At 34.3% G+C, this 23,833-nt stretch overlaps 1 protein-coding gene across 2 annotated transcripts; it reads left to right on the top strand.

Moving 5' to 3' along the window:
- Positions 1-2,520: 2,520 nt before the first annotated feature.
- On the top strand, positions 2,521-22,822 carry ERI1 (exoribonuclease 1). 2 transcript variants are annotated; one of them, XM_039846466.1, is made up of 7 exons: positions 2,521-2,790; positions 4,814-4,992; positions 8,002-8,212; positions 11,733-11,816; positions 13,185-13,294; positions 15,232-15,346; positions 21,716-22,822. In XM_039846466.1, exons 1-7 carry the CDS (start codon positions 2,683-2,685, stop codon positions 21,956-21,958), a joined length of 1,050 nt encoding a protein of 349 aa, XP_039702400.1. In that variant the 5' UTR covers positions 2,521-2,682; the 3' UTR covers positions 21,959-22,822. The 2 variants fall into 2 exon arrangements, with proteins under 2 accessions (XP_039702400.1, XP_039702401.1); XM_039846467.1 differs by lacking the exon at positions 2,521-2,790 and adding an exon at positions 2,849-2,971.
- Positions 22,823-23,833: the final 1,011 nt, after the last annotated feature.

Below are 23,833 nucleotides of genomic sequence, written 5' to 3'. Positions count from 1 at the left end.
TTTGTTTATTGTCTGTATTCCACTTCTTGAATGTTAACTCCACTAGAGCAAAGAGTTTTTGTCATTTTGTTTAATGCTCATTCTTGGCACATAGAAGGTGCTTAATAAATATTTGTTGAATGAATGATTGCTTATTGTACCTTAGTATTCCCATAGATACAGACAACAGCACTAAGATATAAATCTATCATTTTCAGTGTAGATAAATGATCAGTTCTTGATAGTGAAGCTTCTTAACAGTTGAGACACATGTATCAAAACAAAAAGTTCAAGTGAAACGGTTTGTGACTAGTACTTATTAATGTCCACGTAATGTAGATCTTGATAGCATTCACACTGGGTCATTTTTGCCTTCTTTGGGGAAAAAGATAACTTATAGAAAAAAGGGGGTTCAGCATTTCTCATAAATTTCTCTGCAGTTGTATAGCAGGACTCAAAAGTTGTTAATGAAGTGAAATTTAATAAATCCTAGCAAAAAGAAATAATTAGTTCAGGAGTTTTGCCTTAGAAATCTTTATAATTTCTGAGCCTATAAACCTTAGTTTATGAACGCAAAGGTAACTTGATTATACGGGAAAAAATTCTGTCCAATTGGGAAGCAACAGGTGATATGAGAGGTAAAACATCTGTGGTAGATTTTCAATTGTGTCCCGTTCTCTACTAGAGACTTACAGCATATGTCCTCACCCATTATCATGTGATTTGAAGTGATTCTGTATTCATTATTTTTATATTAATACTGAATAACAAACCACCCCAGCGGCTTACAATAAACATTTATTTTTCTTCTTCACAGTTGACAAGTCTGCTGGCTCTACTTCAGGATGTGGCGTTCCTGGGTTTGTTTGCCTGAAAAAGTCTGTCTCATGCTGCTGAGTATAGAATCCCAAGTTGATAGTTTTGTTTTTGCACTTTAAAGTTCTCATTTCATTTTCTTTTGGCTTGCATAGTTTCTAATGATAAGTCTATGAACTTTCTTACTATTGGTTCTCTGTATATAATGTACCTTTATTCCTGAGCTGCTTTAAAATTTTTCCTCTTTATCACCTTTTTCACTAGTGTGATTATGATTTGGCCTGGTGTAGTTTCCTTTTTATTTATCCTACTTGGGCTTCTTTGACCTTCTTGGACCTGTGGTTTATAGGTTTCATTAATTTTGGAAGATTTTTGTCCATTATTTCTTCATATATTTTTTCTTCACCCCCATTCCCTTTCAGAGGCTACAATTTTATATTGTCTCATATGTCACTGAGGCTCTCTCGTATTTTCCAGTCTATTTTCTCTCTGTGTTTTAGATTTGGCATTGTTTCTATTGCTGTCTTCAAATTCATTATTTTTTTCCTGAAGTGCCTGATGTACCAATGATCCCATGCAGAGATTTTAAAATTTTAGATATTATATCTTTCATCTCTAGAAATTCTATTTGATTCTTCTTCTTAAAAAAAAAATGTTTATCTACTGTTATCTTCTCCTTTAAATTCTTGAGCATATAGAGTATATTTATAACAGATGTTCAAGGTCTTTATTTGTTAATGCCATCATTTTTGTACTTTCTGGATATGTTCCTATTGACTGTATGATATATTTTCCTATTCCTTGGCATGTCTGTTATTTTTGATTGGATGCCTGACATGTTGAATTTAATGTTGTTGAGGGCTTGCCATTGTCTTCGAGAGAATTAGATATATTCAACAGTGTCTTCACTCTGGCTGAGGGGAACTCAAATGATTTCTCGTCCTATGTGAGCTCCGAGAATTGTTCCGCGTACTGTTCCCCAATAATTGGTCTTTCCTGGCCTTATGGACTTTCACATGACAAAGCCACTGATTTTTATTCAGCCTAAGATTCAAGGGTACTCCTATGCAGTTTTCTGAAGCGCCTTTTCCACGAATTCCACCTCATAAATTCCAACCAACTTGGTCTCCCCAAGTCCCCTAAACTTCAATCCCTGTCTTCTCAACTCAGTAAGAACCTCTGTCTTCTCAGCGAGACTCTAGGTCTCTGTTTGAGTTCCCCTTTACTGCATCACAAACTGTTAATTGCTCTAGAAGGAAAGCCACGGTGACAAATGGTTCATCTTGTTTTTTTCTTTCCTGTCACATACAACAGTTCAGAACTACGGGTTGTCCAATGTCTGAAAACAGTTGTTTCTTACATTACGTTCAGTTTTTTGCTAAGTCCAGGCCCATTTCTTCGTGTTCAGAAGAGGACGTCTTAATTATTACATAAATGTTGTTTGCTATCGTTAAAATTGACCTGTTTATAGTACTTGTGCTTTTTTGTTTTTTTCCTCATGAAACGTTGATGGGATCATTTATTCTGATGGTATCCTTTAGTGACTAGATTCCAGATTTGGGTGTAACTTCAATAGGAACCCGCGCCGCCTCCACACAGCGTCGGCTGATCCCGTTTCTCCTGCGCGCGCTCCTCCCTCTCCCTCTTCCTCCCGCCCGCGACAACAGATGTGCTCGCGTTCCGCGCGCGCTGGCTCACTGCGCCTGCGCGGCGTGTAGACGCCACACGCTCCCGGAAGTGGGAGGTGTCCGCTCGATTTGTGTGGCAGCCGCCGCGGGAACACGAGCCGGTAATCTTTCCACGGAGAAAGGCGAAGCTTTCGGGCTTGGCGGAGTGAGAGTGAGCGAGCGTCGGCCTCCAGCAGCTGTCTTCTTACGTGATACCGGCATGGAGGATGAGTGGAGCAAACTGCCCGGCAGCGAGGCCGTGACTCCCGCGCGACAGGAATCGCCGCGGTCGGAGTCTGGGGAGGAGCCGCAGCATCCGCATCCCGAGGTAAGGAGTCTGTCTGCGCCCGGCTGTCAGCAGACGCCCGCGCGCCCCTTTCTTCTAGGATGTTCCGGCGGAACCGCAGCCTGCGCGCTTTGGACCCCAGTCCTCACCGCTTCCCTTGTCTCCATCTCCTGGGGTCGTCAATGAGGCCCCTGTGGATGAGAGTAAACAGTCTAGAGGAGAAGTATGTGCACTTGTGGTTTTATAAGTTCTGAGTAGAGATTCCGATCTAAACATTCTGTGCACACTCTTGCTTTTGTCATTCTGCCTAGCCCTTTCGGTAATTGGTAAGCTATTAAAAAAAATCGCACTATATGTTCTGTGTATGTCACTTCTTAAAATCTTTAAGCTCACCTCCTCCAGCCTTAACAAAGGTGATTGTGCCTATAAGAGATTTGTCCCTCATTTTTGCCTGTTTACTACTATCTCATAGATAATATGGCTAATTTTCTTAATGATTTTGACGGTTCACTGGTAGCTCTTAGTTACAGTGGGAAAACTGTAAAAAAGTATTTGAGCTTATTCATTTTAGTTAATGAATATTTTAACTAGCGCTAGGGATTGTAAATAATCTAATACTAAAATCGGTTGTTTTCTGTTAACAACAAACATGTTGAGCACCTCATAGAGTGGGTGCTCGCAAGAGACTTCCTAGCTACCGCTCTTTCCATTTATCTACAGCCAATTCTCCATGTAAAAGCCAGAATGATCTTTTAATAACACGAATCTGACTGGATTGCTACCCTCCTTAAGTCTTCAGTTTGCTGCCTCGCAGGACCTGGGTCCTGCCTCCATAGCTCACTGCATCCCACACAGTTCTCCCTTTTGCTTCCAGTGCTGCTGGCTTCCTTGTGTTCTTTTTAAAAAGTGTTAAGCGTTTTCTGTTTCTTTTGCATGCTGCTTTTGCTCGGCATGCTCTTCCTCTGGGTTTTTGCATAGTTGTCTCATCTCCTTAAGATTCTACTTTCGAAGAGGCCTGTTTATGGTTATCCCTCCTTAATCTGTAATTAAAGTTCACATGGAACAGTGTGGTAAATTGTGACTAAGTTAACAAGGTGTACTATGGATTAATAGTAAGTACTCAGTAGTTTTGAAAATTCTGGAACATACCTAATATTTGTAACCTTGGATGTGGAAAATAATTAACTTATAAATGATCATTGAAACTTAACATATTAGTATTTTGGCAGTACTCGTAGAGTGATTTTTCTTTTAACGTACATTTTGATTTAAGAAAAGAGGAAAGGTATATAATATAGTAACTGTAGTTATCCTGAATAACTGTTATATGTGTAACTTTTGAAAATTGTGTGTTTTGAAACTGCATACATTTCCTTCTTTGCCTTAGGTACATTTTGAAATAGATTTCTAGTCCATTTTCTTTTTATGCTGGGCAACTTTCATTAACTTTTTGAAATGAAAACGTTGTCAGAAATTCACTGACTTATGCATGCATAATGTTGTAAAGATCGATTTAAAAAATTAATTCATTTGTAAATTTTAGAATATTGTCTATGAAAGATCTGTTAAATAGTCCGTGATGTTAGTAAGTAAAGTTACCATTTATTAATAACCATAGTGAATATGGTAGCCTGATATACATAATCTCATTTAATTCTTATAATCTTGTCTAAATACTGTTTACCATTATGTTACCAAATGCCATTTGAGACAATTATTATTATGCTTATTTTATAGATAAGGAAACCGAAGATCAGAGGCTAATAAGTAACTACCTAAGGTCATACTGCTAATAAATGGTCAGCTGGAGTTCTGTTCTGAGGTGGCTCTGACTCCCAACATCGGTGCCCTTTTTATTTAGCTTCATGGCCTGTAAGAAACCTCATGACTCAGAAGAGAGCAGAGTCAGTCATATTGGAAACATATCTCTTTCCTATCCTGCCCTCTCTCCAGTAAGCTGCAGTGGGCACTTTTCATTGAATATGTAGCGCAAAGAGACCTTCCTCAGGAGTTTAATTTTTCAGATGGTTGTACTAATTATGAACTATATGGTTTTTTTTGGTAGAAAAAGCAACGATGTAGATTTGATGGCCAAGAAACAAAAGGATCTAAGTTCATTACCTCCAATTCAAGTGACTTCAGTGACCCAGTTTATAAAGAGATTGCTATTACAAATGGTTGCATTAATAGAATGAGTAAGGAAGAACTCAGAGCTAAACTTTCAGAATTCAAGCTTGAAACCAGGTAAATAAAAATAACTCTTTAAAATTATAATAGCAGTGCATGCTTATCCCAGAAAATCTTGAAAACACTGAAAAAGTTTAAAAAAATCTAATCCTACCATAAAGAAACAACCATCATAAACAATTCAGATAACTGTAATTTACATTTTGTACATGAATTTTTGTGTGTACTCTGATTATTTGTCATTATTTTAGATGATAGAACAGGTTTGTTGGGTCAAAGTGTATGAATAGTTTGACAATTTACCAGCAATGTATAAGAGTATCTATCTTATTATACCAAGTATGTTTTAATATTTTTTTAGTCGCTTATTTGGTTGCTGGATAATATTTTATTAATGAGATTGAATATTTTCCTTTATTATTTTCTTTTGTCCATTTGTGTTATTATTTTTGTAAGGTGGATTTCTTTGAAACCAAGTAATTTAGAAAAGTCATTCACCTATCAGGAATTATTCTTTTTTCTGTTTCCATTTCTAAAACTGCAAAATAATAGTATTTATTATGTTTAACAGTATATTAAATGAGAATTCAATACAGTTTGGTCAACTCAGAATGTGTGTCTTCAGTGAGATGTATACACACTTCAGTTTTAAATAATTTTTGCACAACAAATTATTTTGACTTAGGGTCTGGGGTAAGAATGACCTTTGGAATCCAGAAACACATGAAGATTTTTGACAGATGATAGAAATTCTAGGCATCAGGAAAAAAAAATTGACTACATACAATAGATGAAAACTGTTATTGTTTCTGGATATCCCTGAATCCTTCTTCTATAAGAAGTATTCCTCTTCTTTGCTTTAAAATAGAGCTTCACTACTTTTTAAAAGAGTACACACATACATTTTCTTTCTCCTAGATTGTCTACATCTTAATTTGTGAAGAAAATTTGTACCTCATTTCCCTTTGACTCTTTCTATTATAAAGATAGAACCCGTAGCCTACAGAAGGTTTTCTGAGCAAAATAGTGGTCATTCATAGGTGCGAAGACCAGTTGCTTACTCACTTGCATGAGAACTAGCGATCCAGATGTAAGTTTATACATTTATTCAGCAAGCACCTACTGAATTCTAAGCACTACACTAAGCATTAAAGTTATAAAAGTAAAACAGATATATTCCCTACTTTGGAAAACTCGTGGTCTGTTGGGAAAACACAAATAATCACAATACAGAGTAACCAGTGCTACATTAGAGGTCTGGCCAGGTACACCATGAGAATACAGAAGAGAGTCTGTCTTAGGAATTTAATGGTGACATTTGATGTGCCAAACAGAAAAAGAAGGGAGGGAGGGCACTTCAGGCAAAAAACTGAAGACTCCTAATTTCTGCTTGTATGTTTTCTGCTACATGAATTTTCTTTTTCTTCAGCTATCATACAACTGAAGTTATAGATCATGAAAACATACCACATATTCAGGCAATGACTTGTAATATGTTTTATCTGCAGTGTGCGATGTACCATGGGGAGTGGGAGCATCTGAAGATGATGCTGAAATGATAGGTCATAGCCAAGTTGTGAAGGAGCTCTGCTAAAGTCTGCATTTTACTTTGTAAGCAGAAGGGAGCCACTGAAGGTATTGGCAGCAAAAAAAATTGGCATTAGTGCTTAGTTCTCAAGTAAGGTAAAGAGTGGAAGGAGGGTTGTGATAGAGGAGGCATTTGTCATAGTCTAAGAACCTAATGAGAGCCATACCAGAGAGAATTAAGGAGAACCAGCTTCGAATATTTTTCTGAGTTAGTGTTTGCAAAAATAGCTATGATTTGAATGTGGAGGGGCAAGAAAGATGTTAAAGATGCTATTACAGGCAATCCTTTAGTAAAATGTAGTTTCTCCAAAAAAGAAAGAAAGAAAAGAAGTTAAGACAAAATAATTCATTATTCTCGCATGACTCTGAGGTCACTCACAGTACCTTAATACGAAAGGAGATAAGGGGATTCCTTGCCCCATTTTGATAATTCGGAAAATCTCAGGCAAATAAATATATTAAGACATTTTGTCTTAAAACAACTAACTGGTTAATTATTAGTATTTTCATGGATAGGATTCCTTTTAAGTGGTAGTTTAGAAAGGAAAACAAAAACGTAAAAAAAAATTTTTAATAGTCCCTAACAGATATTATGATCAAAATGCCTTGTCACTGCACATTAATTACAACTTAGATCTTATTTTTACTTCTATTACGTATTTGCAAGCCATTATAGTACTGCACCAAGTAAGTCCTGAAGGATGTCTGAGCACGGGTTGTGGCTTTTAATTTTTTTAAAGAAATTCATACTATTTGAAGAAAGTAACCATTACCAGCCATTGTTTCTATTTAGAACAACCAATTCCCCACTCCCCGTTTGTGGAACATGTATTTTAAAAATATCCGTAATACCAAAATCTAAATCATATTCTACCCGTGGTAAATTGAGAAATCTATAATTAAGAGTATTACAGTGTTCTTCTGAATACAGCTTATTCTAAGGTATCTTCTAAATTAGTTTCTCTAATTAAATAGCTAACAGACATTTGACTTTACTAGTCTCATAATATTTTAATCTTCATATGGACTTTTTAGTTGCCTGACCTATAAAAGCCAAAAGAGAGGAAAGAGCACAGTATGTTCAATTTACCTGAATTTTCAGACGCTGAAATTTGTATTTGGCCAGTAGAATAATTCAGTATTAATTTCAGTTTGTATCATGTATGTCATCTTAGTATATAAAGCAAGGTGGTGTATGCTGACAGGCTTGTGGTTTGAAGTACCAGTATGTATTGGAGAAAATGCTCATATACTACAAAGATGAAAAGTTGCTTGTGAAGGAAAATATTTATGAGGCATTAAACATATTTTAATTCTTTGCTAAATTAGCTTTGAGTCTTACTTTCTTTACATTTATTTTAGCTAACATTTGCTAAAAATGCTTTGCCTGTCAATGTTCAACCCGTGCAACCAGGTAAGAGTACAGATTCTTGACTGTGAAATTTACCTAAGAGTTAATTTTATTCTTATTTTCCTTAGAGGAGTAAAGGATGTTCTAAAGAAGAGGCTGAAAAACTATTATAAGAAGCAGAAGCTGATGTTGAAAGAGGGCAATTGTGCTGATAGTTACTATGACTACATTTGTATTATTGACTTTGAAGCCACTTGTGAAGAGGGTAACCCACCTGAGTTCGTACATGAAATAATTGAATTTCCTGTTGTTTTACTGAATACTAATACTTTGGAAATAGTAAGTGAATTGTCATAGTTTAATTTTATTTTTAGCAGCAACTATTCTGGGGTTGGCTAGTAAGGCAAAGGATCTCATTTACTGTTTCAGCTAGAATTAGAATTCTAAGGTAGGCTTTTTGTTCTTGCCGTGTGCTTTATATCAGCTTGATTAATAGGAAAGCTATAATAAAATTATTTCAGCGTCTGCTTTTCTTCTTTTCCAGTAGCTAAAATAATAGTGTTTTTTCTCTGTTTGCTTAGAACACATATCTGGCTGGCCATCAGAATATCCTAGGTTATAAACAAAAAATAGTGATGCCTGGCCCTTGTCCCAGAGATTCTGATTTAGTTGTTCTGTGCTCGGGCCCCTGACGTCCGCATTTTTAAAGAGCTTCTCATTTGATTAGTAGTCAGGGTTGAGAACCACTGCTGTAGACAAATGTATGCTCTGATCTCTGAAAATGATCATTTACAGAAATTACCATCCAACTTAGAACTGGCCATCTTTCTGGTGAAAAGTTATGGGGGAAACAACTCTCATAACCGTGGCTTCTAAGCCATATAATATGTATGCTTTGGATACTAGTTTTCATTGCATTATTAATTCAGAAAGTCAGCAAGAATTCTTTAAAATAGTACTGTTTGCCTTGTAAAATCTGAGCAAGGATGTATCATAACGTCTCATCTAGCCAAAAGTTACTTCTGTAGAATTCCCAATTGCTACCAGCACACTGGGAATAAGCATAAAAAGGCTTTATGCATTAAAATGCATAAGTTTTTCTCAGTATTGTTCAGAGCCTCTTTTAGTTATAATCCTAATCAGCCTATTTATATAATTTCCTTGTCCAAAGCAAATTAAAGGCCAGTAAATAAAGAGGTAAAATGATAGCTCCGAAGGCAAATAATTTTGCATAACTCATTGGATTCCACTTCTTCTCTCTTACTCAAGGACGTTACTCTAGCAATTCTCTCACATTTAGACATTAATGATTTATTGCTTTTATATTGTTCCCATAATATACAAACATTTATTTTTCATACCTTTGCTTGATCCCGTTTTCTTGCTAGGCACCCTATTTCTTTGCTCCTCTATGACAAATTTCTTTGAAAAAGTTATATATACTTGTTTCTGTTTCCTCTCATTCTCTCTTAGACCTGCATCACTGTAGGTTTATTATATATTCAGTCCCATCACTCCACTAAAATCAGTCATCTTTGACCTTTACCTAAATCTGGAAAGAATCGACCATTCTTTCCTTGAAACACTTTCTTCGAGTGACACCTCATTCTCTTGATTTTTCTCCAGCCTCACCAGTTTCCCCTTCACAATTTCCTTTGCTCGTTCCTCCTTTTCGTCCCAACTTCTTAATATCTGATGCCCCAGGTTCAATCCCAAGTCTCATCTCCATTTAGCTCCTCTCCCTTAATGATCTTATCTGTCATCTATTTCCATAACTTTTAGAAACTGTGTGCTGATGACTTTCAAATACATATCTCCAACCTGGACTTCTGTTCCAAATTCATACTGCTTACTTAACATCTCTTCTTGGACATCTAAACAGACACTTCAACACATCCCAAGTTGAATTTACTGTGAATTACCTGTTCTAAGCCTTCCATAGCTTGAGTGATAGCAACTCTTTCTAATTGCTCAGTTCATCCTTGACACTTCTGTTTCACACATCCAAACCAACAGTGACTCTTGTTTACTCTGCCTTCAAAATATATGCAGAACCCAGCCACTTCACTTCACTGCTGTGAGCATTTTTTGTCTGGATTTACTGCATTTACAATCGAGCTGGTTTCTTTGTTTATGTCCTTGTTCCCTACAGCCAATTCTCAACATAGTGGTCAGAGTGATCTTTATAAAATATAAGTCCAATCATTTCACTCCTGCTCAAAAGCCTTCAATGGCTCCTCATTTAACTTAGAGTAAAAGTCATATTCCTTATATGATCTGACCTCTTGTTACCTCGGATTGTGCCATATTGACCTGCTTGCTGTTTGTCATAAATGCCAGACATACTCCACCTCATCACTTCCCAGGGCTTCCTCTAAAGGTCTTATTGCTAATTCCCTCCCTCCCTCCTATCCTCCCTCCCTCCCTCTCTCCTTCCTCCCATCCTCCCTTTCTTCCTTCCAGTCCTTCTTTAACTCTTACCTTCTAAATAAAGCCTAACTGGTTACCTGTTTAATAATGTAGCTTAAACACCCCGATCTCTTTTGCCTATTCTATTTGCTAATAACCTTCATCGCTCTTTAACTTACTACGTAATTTAATTAATTACTAAATATTTGGTCAGTGGAAGCATAGTTCTCTTTAGCACCATCTGTTAAAAGTATTAAATAGTGAATAAAATTTTATCAGTATTAGTATCTCCTGCTCGTAATGGTAAGGGAAGTTGCAGCATATTTTTGAAAGGTTTTCATTTAAAATGATAGAACAAAATATTGGTACTAAGAAGAATAGAGACTTCATTTATGAAATTCAATTAAATAGAATTTTTTTTTTTTTACAATATTTAGTAAGTAAAAAGCATCTAACTTTTAAAGTTCAAATGTTCTTTGCTGTTCTTTTGCTTTTTTACACTTGTTAGTAACTAATTCATCTGCTTAATATACTAGTGTATAAAAAATTATTCTTAAGAAATATAAAGAATTATTTTGTATTTATTTTTATTTCTTAATTTTTAAATCTTTTACCTCGAATAATATTCTTTGTCTTTTCTCCATTTCTACCTAATATTAACAGTTGCTGCCTGTAAATCTTTAGGCTGTGAAATTGTCCCTAATTGTTAATAAATGACTTAGTGTGATCTGGTTTCAGTAGGCAGTATTGGGCTAGAGGAAAAAGCACTTAGAGATCTGATCCTGATGATAACAGTACTGGCCTGAGTTCACAGAGTTATTGTGAGCATAAAATAAGGCAAACCTGAAAGCTTAAAGAGGTTAAAAATTGCTAAAAAAAAAATGTGTGTATATGTATGTGTTTGTGTATGTATATACATAGTATTATTGCTCTTTAAACTATATATCATATAGTCAAGTTTTGACTATTCAGAATTCAGTTTGGTGGAATCTTAATGTAATAAGAACTATTGAGGAGTAAATGAGAGCAGTAATCAAGCTAATTTATTATAACCGAAGACTGGCATTTCTTCAAAAGAATTATTATTTGGAAAGCATTTAGAATCAAAGTAAAGGTTGCATTAATAGGCTTTATGGTTTCAAAATATTATAAACAAAATTATCAACATTTTGCTGCTCAGGAAAATGTTTATTTGAACTTTGGTTCGAAGGCTTGCTTTTAGATACTTGCTTTATCTTAAATTTTTTTAAACTCTGAAATATAATTTTTAATTAAAAAATTAGAGTCCTTTGGGAGTAGGGAATTATATTTAAATTGTTAAAAATCTAGAAAGGTCTATGCCATGAGCATCTATAAAATTACAACTTCATGTGGCTGAATTTGTCATGTATCGTGTGTCATAGATCTCAAGTCACAGAAAATACTTTAACTTATTGTCCTTCTCTTGTAGGAAGATACGTTTCAGCAGTATGTGAGACCAGAGGTGAACACACAACTTTCTGATTTCTGCATCAATCTAACTGGAATTACTCAGGTTATAATTCTATGTTCCTTTTTCGTGAGTTCGAAAGAAGTTTTAAAATTAGGGATTTATTTCATAGTTTTAAAAAATTATTGTGGTAAATGATTTAAATTAATGTGATACTTCCCTTGCTTGATAAAGATCTTTCGTACTGTAATGTTTAAGGAATAGAAAAGCAAATTTTACATCTGGTAAAATTTTTCTCAGTTTTTCCTTCCAGGGAGTCATAATGATGAATCTAAAGGTTCGTTTGTTTGGCACACTAGTAAAATTAACTGTTACCATACTGAACTTGGAGCTAAAGTTTTAAAAATGTATCTGTTTACAACCTTACTTTATATATAATATAGCTTGAACTTTTTAGGTCTCTGATTTTGGGATGTATTCCGATGTGGCAGACCCTTTGTTCCTTTATTTAGTTCCTTTGTTTATTCATTTATTCATTCATTTACTCAACAAATATTTGAGTGCCTACTATAGGATTTGCCAAGGTATTGGGATACAAAGATGGTCAAGTCAGTCTCTTAGCTCAGTTAACAAATCTATACTCAGGAGGACACAGAATAAACCAGTGGTCGCAATGTGATTAGGAAGACTGACAAGTCAGTTAGTGTTTCATCAGGGTACTTTAGATGTCTATAAAAAGGGCTTCCTATGACAGAGGGAATGGCAGGTTGTCCTGGGAAAACATTCCTCAAGTTGGTGAACTTGGGCCAAGTCACGGTAGGTATATAGGTAGAAAAGAATGACTGGGCATTTCAGGTGTGAATGGCAGAACTTAAGTAGTTCGGGGTGGTTCAAATACATATGAGCTAGTAAGAAAATGGTTGCAAATAAAGCTAAAGTGGTAGGCCAAGGCAAGCCAGATCATGAAGAGTCTTGTATATCTTTTTATTCTGAAATCCTTGGGAATATTTGGAGGATTTTAAGTATGAAAGTGGTGTGATGGATTAGATTTTTATTTTAGGAAGATGAGTCTAGCAGTGGTATGTAGTATGTGGTAGAGAGATGTGAACTTTGAGGTAAGGAGAAGGCTGTGGTTTTCAGCGAGAAGAGATTTCCCTTTTCTCTACTCTGCAGATTCTTGAGCCACTGGGTTGAGGCCTAAACAAAGAGAACCACTGGGGTTGATCTTAAATCTTAATTTTAGGAAGACTATGTTTTTCACTTGAAAATACTTGGCTATAATCAGTTTTTAATTGTTTTAAAAAATGAAATGTTTGGTGAATCTCAGCCAAGGAAATCATGAAGACATTAAATCATCATAAATAAGACTTTCTCTTATTGTTCCTTATCCTCTAATGTTTGGATCTGGGTATTTTGTAGGAGAAATACAAGTTACTGCTCTGATTTTTATATATTTTACTTTTACATCCTCAGGATCAGGTAGACAGAGCTGATACCTTCCCTCAGGTACTGAAAAAAGTAATTGACTGGATGAAATTGAAGGAATTAGGAACAAAGTATAAATATTGCATATTAACAGATGGGTAAGTACTTAGGAAAATTGTTACCTTTTTAATCTACTTTTTAATATTAAGTTTGTCCATCTTCATTTAACTTTTAGAATAACTGTAAGAAATTTACTAAAAGAGGCAGTATTTTTCCTTTCTTATTCTTGTTCCTAGTTAAATTTGAATCCTAGGGATCAAAGAGAGGAGGCAAAGCAATGATAACTGTCTAATCCAGGACTGGAAAACTAGAGAAAGATAAATATTGATATGTAAAACTAAAATGCCTCTACTAAAACTCTGTTTTTATCAGGACACTTCCTTGTTCAGAAAAGGTCAAACTCTTCAGTCTGGCTTTTAAGGTTCTCTCATCTAATCTCACCTTACCTGTATAGCCTGATTCACCTGCCATTATTCTTTTTAACTTTGGTCAGGCTGGCCCATGGATCACATGATTTATCCTTTCTCTTTGTGCTTATTCATGTGTTTCTTTCCACTGGAAGGCTCTCTTCCTTGGCCACTTCTTTATGATTATTCAAAGCCCACCTCATGTTTTACTCCAGACACTACAATTCACACTGATCTTTCTTTTCCTTGAAGTCTTATAGCCTCTGTGATATATACCATTCCTGTTGGCATCTGGCTAAATATTCTGATATCTAAACTTTATCTACGTAAGACTTATGTTTGCAAAGAGTTAAAAATTTTTCAGAGCAAGGATTTTTGCTGCTTGGTAGTCTTCTATAATGCTTACTGTAGTGCTGAGTTCAAAATGTATGCTCGAAAAGCATTTGTGAAATGAAAAAAGTAAGTAGGAAAATGAGAAAGATGAAAACAAGGATTGTAGGCATTGTACAAGGCAGCTCCGCTCCCATAACACTATTAAGGTTGAAGAAGAAAGTTCTAATCAACTTCTGTTTCAAACTATGAACAGATTGTACACTAAGGCTATGATATCACCTACGTAGAGGGTTTAGAGACCCTCACATACAACAGGAAAAGAGCATTGAATTTAATTACATCATAATTGTGTTTAAAAATAGAAGTTTGGGAAGATGTTGATGGACCTCTTTAAAAATCTCTTCTTGATTTCAAACACAAATGAGCAGTGTTGTTCCTTTCCTAACACAGTATGTGCGATTCTGCAAAAACCCCACATTCTGGGATAGACCATTCAAAATTTGTGTAATTTTGTAACCAGAGCACTACTAACAAAAACAATAATCGATACCTTCAGAAATAATTAGAACAGCCCAGGCAAGCAACTCAGGGTAGATGGCTGTTGCCTCAGATGATATTACAAATGCACAGAAGCAGTAAGATCCTGGGGACAGGCACTTGTTTTTACTTTTCTTAAAATACACTTGAAAGTACTCCTCTTGTCAGTACAGCAGCTGAGTTGAGAGTTTTTTCTTCTGTGGTGAAGGTTATAAGTTCAACCGCCATTATTCTGGCTCCTTTTGCCTAGGAAACCCCATGTATGAACCAACACGATTTCCGCATTATACAGTCAATATTCTCAACTACATAGGTCCATTAGTGTTGTAGAAACAAATAGTATTCTTACTACTTGATACCAACTCCTTTTGTCTCTTTCAAGTATTTTTTTAATTTGTTTTTGTTTTATTTCAAAATACACACTCAAATTTTAGAATTATGAAAAAATACAAGATAGAGATCTGCCCAGATAATCAGAATCATAAAAACGATCAATATGAGCCTATAAGAATTAGTTTGTAAAAAATATTTTACATACCTGACTTCTTTTTTGTTCGTTTTTTAAAGTTTATTTTTGAATTAGTATTTTGGAGGAAGAGAGGTTAAGTGTTTAAGCTTGATGTTATGTGTAAGTATGAAAAAGAAAGATGACGTGTAAATAAAAAAATTAGAATGGCTTAAAATACTCTTTTGTAAGAATATTATAGCATTTATTTTATCCATTTTATCCATTTTTCTTCCTGTTTTTGTTTTATAAGTTCATGGGATATGAGTAAGTTCCTGAACATTCAGTGTCAGCTAAGCAGGCTCAAATATCCTCCTTTTGCTAAAAAATGGATCAATATTCGAAAGTCGTATGGAAACTTTTACAAGGTAAAATTTCTATATTTTAATGATTATACTTTTATATTCTTGATGATAAATTATTATATTTTGCATGTATAGGTTGTGATTTATAAGGTGCTTTTCACAGAAAAAGATCATATAATTAGTTGTTACTTTTCAGTTTCCAAATTAGTTGTGTTCACATGAGTTTAGAATGATAAGCTGTTTTTCTCATTCATCTGTTTCTTATGTAGATAAACATAATCTTCAATAACAGATTTAAAACTGTAGGGGAATACTTTTGTGGAACTATTATTGGTCCCCTACTTCATTTTAATTTTATCAAAGTTAATACGTTTGTATAGTGTAAATTTTGAAAATAACATTGCAAAGTTTATAACAAATGGCAGTCTTCCACCATGACCCTCGCCCGTACTGGTTCCTGTTCTCCTGAGGTACTTCTAACTTTATAAAGCTATTTCCTCTAATATTAACCTTAATAGTTCTAAATTATGTTTATGCTTGGATTTTAGTTTGAGATATCTATTAAATTCTTGGAACAGAAGATGAAGATTTAGCTCAATTACAAAGCCACCATTCCTGCATGTCCTTCCCCTCCCTGTGTTTTTCTAGTATAGTTACGTTACTTTTATAATCAAATTATATCCATTTTTACATTCCTATGGCAATGGAAAGTATTCACAACTTTTCCCCAGATTTAACGATTGACTTCTTTAGTTGTTTTCTTATTCTCTTCCTTTCCATTCAAACTGTAAAATCACTTCTCTGTATCTGTACTCAAAACATTTAGGTAATCTGACAGTTTTTCTTGTTTCCTTTGTGGACTACCTTCTTGGAGCCTTTAATTTTGTTCTAACCTGAACTAGTTTTTCAGGTTTCTTCTACAATCATCTAGGAGATTTCCTTTGCTTCTCTATCATGTCTTAGATCTTGTGCCATTTTCTTTCTCCCTTTACAACTTCATTTTGGTGAAACACATTCTAAAGAAGATTCATGAGAAAAGCTGTTTTTCTTTAAAAATGTTTGCGTTGTGTGTGTGTATGGTTTTAATAGTTCTTAAAACTGAGAACTACACATACAAAAAAGTAGAGTTTGACAGATTGTTTTAAAGTGAAATCCCTTATAAGTTCCACTCACTCAACCCCCTCCCTTCTTCTCAGAGCTCCCATAATCCATACTTTTCATGAGAATCACTTTCTTGTTTTTTTCTCAAAGCTTTAATATTTATGTTTATATTTATACCATATAGTTAGGTTTTGCCTGGTTTTGAACATGATATAATTAGCATTGTACCAGCTGTTTTATTTTGCTTTTTTTCTCAGCATTATATTTGAGATTTATCCATGTCGTGTATGTAGCTATAGTTCATTTATTTAATTGCTGTGTAGAATTCCATAGTGTGAATGTACCAGTTTGCTTATCTGGTCTACTCTGGCAGGCTATTTGGGTGCTTTTCAGTTTGAGGCTTATGTGAATAGTAGTGCTATAAATATTCTTGTGCATGTCTTCTGGTGCCTTTGTGTACTCATTTCTCCAGGGCGTAAACCTAGGAGTGGAATTGCTGGCTTACAGAATATGTTGTGCAACACTGGCATTAGCAGATAATACAAAAAGAGTTTTCCAAAGGGGTCGTATCAGTTTGCACTCTCTCCAGAAGAATGTATGAATTGACAGTTGCTCCATGTTTTTGCCAACATCTGGTATTACCAAACATTTAAAATGTCTAAATCTGTTGAATGTGTGATAGTATCTTACTGAAGTTCTAGTTTTCATTTCCCTAATTACTCATGAGGTTGAGCTCCTTTTCCTAATTATTAGCTATTTGGATTTCTTTTGCGAAGTCCTTGTTTAAATCTTCTACCCGTTTTTTAAAAATCAGGCAGTCTTTCCTGTTGTAGTTGGTTTTTATCTTTATTTTAAATACTGGTCCTTTGATTATTTTGGTAAATATTTTTTCCTTTTTTATGGATTTACCTTTTTACTCATTTTGTGATTTCTTAAACATGTTATGAGAAATGCTTTAAAAAAAAAAACATGAAAAAAGTTACAAGCATATACAGAGGTAGAGACAGTACAATGAACCATCGTTGCCCGCTTTCCACAGCTAAACTCATGGCCAGCCTTGTTTCAGCGTGTTCTTTTAAAGCACATTTCAAACATTTCATTTGATCTGTAAACATCTCATTATATAACTACAAAAGATAAGGACTCTAAGAAAACATAACTACCATACCATTATCACACTAAAAAAATTAATAATAGTTCCTTAACGTCATCAAATCATAAATATCATAAATATTTTGTTTTACTTTTTGTGTGTTATATTGGGATCAGAATAAGGATCACACATTTGCAATTGGTTGACATGTCTCAAGTTTTTAATCTGTAAGTTCCTTTTCCATCTTTTTTCCTCTAGCAATTGATTATTTTTTTAAAAAAAAACTGGGCAATTTGTTATGTAGTTTTCCATAGTCCAGATTTTGCTTGTTATAGCCTGTACTATAGTTTCAAATGTACCTCTGTTCTCTGTATTTCATGTAAATTTGTAGGGGCTTGATCATCTTCAAGGTTCTGTGATTTTTGCTACAACTCTCAGGTGGTAATGAATTCTTACATTAGGGTGTCATTTTCAGACCTTTAACTTAAGAGAATAATTTATTCTAAGGATAATAATTAATAAAATCATAAAATAATTTTCAAGTCTGCATAAAAATATTTACAGCTCATAGTACATTAGAGTGATCAAAGTTGCAGATGCAGTAACTCAATAAAGTTGCCAGTGCTCTTTTGAGTAGAGAACATTTTTCTATAAATCTGTTTATGTTGACCATTTTCTTAGGCTGTTCTTTTCTGTGTGGTTTTCCCCTCTTTATAATAGATATCAACTATCATGCCAGTTAGTATAGGTTGAGGAAACTTAGGTTTTTCCTTTTAAAACATTTTTTTCCTCCTTTTTTGGGTTGTTTTTTATTTTTTGTCTTATCCAAGTAGGCTTAAAAGTCTTATTAGAAATTTCTGCTGTATATGATGCTAGCAAGGTAAGGTCTTTGGTATTTGGTATGTATAAAGTATTTTCTCCTTTTTAAAACTAAAAATGACTTTTTAACTTACCTTTCTTGGGAATGGAGGGTAGTGATGGGTAATTAAAATGGAAATTAATCATTTTTTCCTTTTCATAAATTTTAAAAACTTATAAGGCAAACATAATACATTTTTGTTAAATAACTAGCTTAAACTTAAAATGGACTTTAATTTTTTATGAGTAGGCTGAAACACTATGAATAAAAATACAGCCTAAAACACAATTTTAAACAAGATTTTAGAAAATAAAGTTTTTCTTTCTGTGTGACCAGTCAGACTTAATGTAGGTTTAGCATACACAAAATTATACAAATGTGCTAATTTCTTGTATAGTTATGCATATATATATATGCATTAAAATGCTTTTGATGTAAAATAATGAAATATACCTCTTCAAGTGAAACCTGTGTTTGTTTTTGTTCTTTTTGTTTTTTCCTATACAAATACTCAATTTGGGGAGGAATTTGAGATAAGTTAACGTGGACTTCATTTTCCACTGAAATTAGACAGCTTCTGCCCTTGCTCTTCATATTGGTAAACAAGGAAAGGCTTGGTTACACGCATAAAAAGTTGAAAACAGTAGTGAAATGTTCATTACTTTCCTGTGAATAGCGTACCCTCTTCTTTTGCGAAATTCACCTTTCTAGAGGCAGATCAGTAAATCTCCTCCAGTTTGTGATTGGACTTTTCTCAAAGTCAAATTCTCACACTGAGCAAAAGGTTCAGAGAAAGGGTCCTACCTAGTCATATTCTGGTTTGTTGAAAAGGAGGAAAAATAGTCTAATTTTCCAGTTTTTCCAGATGGCTTTCAGTAAGTTTTGAGACTTGCTAATAGCTTTCTTTCCTCATTATCAAGCCCAAGAAAGTAAACGAATGTGTAAGATTTCCTTTTGCAATATGATTTTCCCAAAGACTCATTTTCCTTTGATGATCCAGCAGTCTTGTCACTTGAAGTGAGATGTTTTCTCCAGGGTCTTACAAGCAGTGTTCACTTGGTTTATGAGATGAAAATGTCTACTGAGAGGCTAGTGTTTGCACCTTTTTCAAACCACTCAGTAAAATCTGGCCTACTGTTTGCCTGCCATTCACCTTTCATGTCAGACACCTTGCCGAGACCTTTTTCTTGCTAAGTCAGAGGAAGCATGAGGTTTATGTGTTCTTTACTCAGGTTTTCATACAGTTTAAAAATTTTAAACATTGATTGAAATAACTGGCCCCTGTTTAATAAGAGTTAACCATTTTTCTAGCTCTATTTCATTTTATCATTTTATCTCTGCGATTTATCATGGCAAAATATATATAACATGAAATTTATCCTTTTAACTTTTTAAGGTTGCAGTTCAGTGTCATCAAGTACATTGACATTATCATGCAGCTGTCACCCCCATTGGTATCCAGAATCTCTAGAACAACTTCATCTTCCAAAACTGAAACTCCATACCTATTAAACAATAACTCCCTGTTTCTCCTTACTCCATCCTCCGGCCACCACCATTCTACTTTCTGTCTCTGTACCTTGTACTACTCTGGGTACCTCATGTAAGTGGAGTTATACAGTATTTGTCCTTTTGCGAGTGGCTTATTTTACTTCACATAATATCTGCAAGGTTCACACAGGTAGCATATGTCAGAATTTCCTTCATAAGGCTAAGTAATACTCCATTTTATGTATATACCACATTTTGTTTATCCATTCATCTGTTGATGGACACTTGGGTTGCTTCTTCCTTTTGGCTATTGTGAATAATGCTTCAGTGAACATGGGTTTTCTATTTCGAATAGAAGTGGTGAATGTGGGCATCCTTGTCCTGTTCCTGATCTTAGAGGAAAAGTTTTTAGTCTTTTCATTGTTGAATATGATGTTCACTGTCGGTTTTTCCTATATAGCCTTTATTATTTTGAGTTGGTTCCTCTATTCCTAGTTTGTTGAGTGTTTTTTCAAGGGTGTTCAGTTTTGTCCAGTGCTTTCTCTGCCTCAATTGAGATGATCGTGTGTTTTTTCCCTTCCTGATAGTAATGTTGTATGTTACTTTGATTGTTTTTTTATATATTGAACTACTTTTGCTTTCCAGGAATAAAACCCACTTTGTCATGGTGTATAAATCATTTAATATGCTGCTAAATTCGGCTTGCTGGTATTGTTGAGGATTTTCGCATCAGTATTCATAAAAGATATTGGTCTGTAGTTTTCTTGTAGTGTCTTTGTCTGGCTTTGGTATCAGGGTAATGAGGACATTGAATGAGTTAGGAAGTGTGCCCTCCTCTTCAATTTTTGCAAAAGTTAGAAAAGGATTGATGTCAGTTCTTTAACTGTTTTACAGAATTCGCTAGTGAAGACAACTGGTCCTGGGCTTTTCTTTGTTGAGATGTTTTGATTACTGATTCAGCATCCTTACTTAGAATAGATTTGCTTAGATTTTATGTTTTCTTCATGATTCAGTCTCAGTTGCGTGCTTCTAGAGATAGTCTATTTCACCCAAGTTATTCAGTGTGTTGGGAAAGTTATTTTTAGGGCAAATTTTTTAGATGCTATTTAGTGGAAAGTCCGAAATACATTGAGGTATTACAGCTTAGGATAATGATTGATGTTTATCATGGCACTTTTATAACATTTGTTCTGTGATTTCTCCCAGTGATCCAATGAGTTAACAATACAACTCTCATTGTACAGATGAAGAAGCTGAGGCTTTTAAGATGTGTAGGTGACATAGCTATACAAACTATAGAATGTAAAACTTAATAAATCTTCTTCCCAATAAGGACAGAACAGTAGTTCTCAAAAGTAGAGGAGCACATTGAAATCTGGGGAGTACATGAGGTTTTTATGTTTATCAAAATGGAGCAGATATTTAAATCAGTTGAAAAATACCACATGACATATCTTTCATTCTTGATTTTCATTATCTTAGTCATGTAGAAAGGCTAAATTTTTTTTTTTTTTTTTTTGGAGTATCTAAGGAGTCAGCCAAATAAAATGATACATTACAGAAAAATGCCATGCAAAAAAGAATTAGTTTGGATTAAAATGGTAGCACTTCAATTTAAATGCCCGGAACAGCACATTTCATAAATGATTTGTTAAATTACAGAAGTGCAAACTTTTTAGATGTTTTGAGGATTCCATCTGTTGATATATATTTTTATCTAAGATCTAAAGCTCTGAAGGTTTGAGTTATTTATTTGTTTCAGTTGACCAGGAGTATTTGCCCTTTGCCTAACTTTATTCAACTGTTACTGTTAATTTTCAGTTTCTTATTTTTCTACTTCACAGTGATTTCTAGAATACTAAAGAATTATTTACTGTTTATCTTACAGGTTCCTAGAAGCCAAACCAAACTGACAATAATGCTTGAAAAATTAGGAATGGGTTATGATGGGCGGCCTCACAGTGGACTTGATGACTCTAAGAACATTGCCCGAATAGCAGTTCGAATGCTTCAGGATGGATGTGAACTCCGGATTAATGAAAAAATGCATGCAGGACAGCTAATGAGTGTGTCCTCCTCTTTACCAATAGAGGGCGCTCCACCTCCACAAATGCCGCATTCTAGAAAATAACAGCATTTTTGCCCTTTTGCCCAGGGATCATTCACTCTAACTGGAGTTGCTACAGAGAGGGAGCAGATGAATACTTATTAAATTAGTCTTGCAGTGCAAAATTTAAGCACCATAAACATTTAAAATCTTATTACAGGTATAGATACATATGTATGAACAGATTCTGTGGGAAGGGCATATTGAATTATTTGTCACCAGCACTTTTGATATGAGCAGTATTTGTTACACAGTAACAGTTCCTGCCTAGAACTGAATTTTATAATTTAAGGTGTCCAAGATGTATTCCTTTTGGTTTTAAATGCAAAGATTTATTGGCTCTCCTTTTGAATGTCATCTTATTGATGTTACAATATATGATCTATTTCTACATAATTTGATTAGATCAAGTCATTTCTTAAAATGCAGAAAGATTGGAAGGTAGATCTTATCTAGCCTTTGGGTTTTAAGAATATTATAGTCCTTTTGATTTTTGAAGTTTATATGTGAAATTCAACTGTATGTGGTAAATTTCATAAAGTACTTGGTACACATATCTGCCTGTGTTTTTTTTCAATTTATAATTGGAAAACATGATAGAGTATAGGATCTGATTAAAAAATTTAGTTGCTAGTGAGATTAAATCAGAAGAAATTGCCATTTAAAAGAACATAAGGGCTGTAGCTCAAACTTTATAATACATAGATAAATTAGTGGAGTTTTTGACTTGGCTTTTTGGTTCCCCTCCTCCTTGTGACATATCTGCCCTAATTCTTTGAGAGACCATGCTTTGAAGTAGACTTAAAAATAAGGGTCACCACTTAATTACGCATTTGTATTTAACATTATTAGTAAGGTTAATAAAGTCAAATAATACTTTCTACCATATCTTATGTTTTTATTATTAAAAACTGATTTTATATAGTGAGTGGCCTCTACGTGGGTTGAGAAAGTAAAACTTTTTATCTAGAAGCTAAAAATACATATTTTTAGAGTTGAATTTCCCCTTAATGGCTTTCATGGGACAATTTCATTGACATTCTTTTATATTTTAATAATAATTGTGGTGCTACTTTATTTTGATGATTTATATATTATAATAAAATGAATATATAAAGATTTTCCAACCCTGATACATAGGAGAAAAGTAGGTATTTTTCTTGGTATGAGAATACACAATGCTATAGGTTTCTTATTTGAAAAATGAATTTATGCTCTTGGGCAGTAGTTGTGGAATCAGCATAATAAGTGGATAACAGAAGGCACTAGGGTGCGATGCCCTTAGACAAACATATTGATTATATTTAGAAAAAGAAGGAAATAGATATTTTAGGTTTATACAGTAAATTCTTGAGTTGAAATGGATTTATACTGAGATTTTTGTGAATCCCAAATAGTACCATATAATATAAAGTATTACTGAAAGTTTTAAAAGCGTTTCCTTCAGATCCTTAGTCACTGTGCCAGGGCATAGGAGTAGGGAATAGCAAATCACTATTGAAATGTGAATGCCAGGAGGTCCACTAGGCATACTCCTTAGGTGATGTTTTCCATGTAGCCATGTTACCATAAAATTCAAATTTATGCCTTAGCAAAACTAATGATTTCTCACCAGCTTCCAGAGTTTCTCATCAGTAACTAAAATTGCAAATGGGAAATCCGAGAATGGCAAATTGCCCTTCTCTTTTCTCTATCTATCTATCTATCTGTCTATCTATCTATCTATCTATCTATTTATTGTTTTTAAGTCAAGGTGCTAATTTCTTTGCCTGTTTTTCTTTTTGCCAAGTATCCAAGCACCAACAAGCCCATTTTGTATTTCTTATTAAGACCTTCAACATTTTAAGCTCTCGAGAACCTTTGACACAACCAAATACTTTATCTGCTGATACTTTACTG

The sequence above is a fragment of the Pteropus medius genome, unplaced genomic scaffold (assembly GCF_902729225.1).
Source record: "Pteropus medius unplaced genomic scaffold, Ma_sr-lr_union100, whole genome shotgun sequence".
In the NCBI taxonomy this organism is placed as follows: domain Eukaryota; kingdom Metazoa; phylum Chordata; class Mammalia; order Chiroptera; family Pteropodidae; genus Pteropus; species Pteropus medius.
This window is presented reverse-complemented; position numbering and strand designations above follow the sequence as displayed.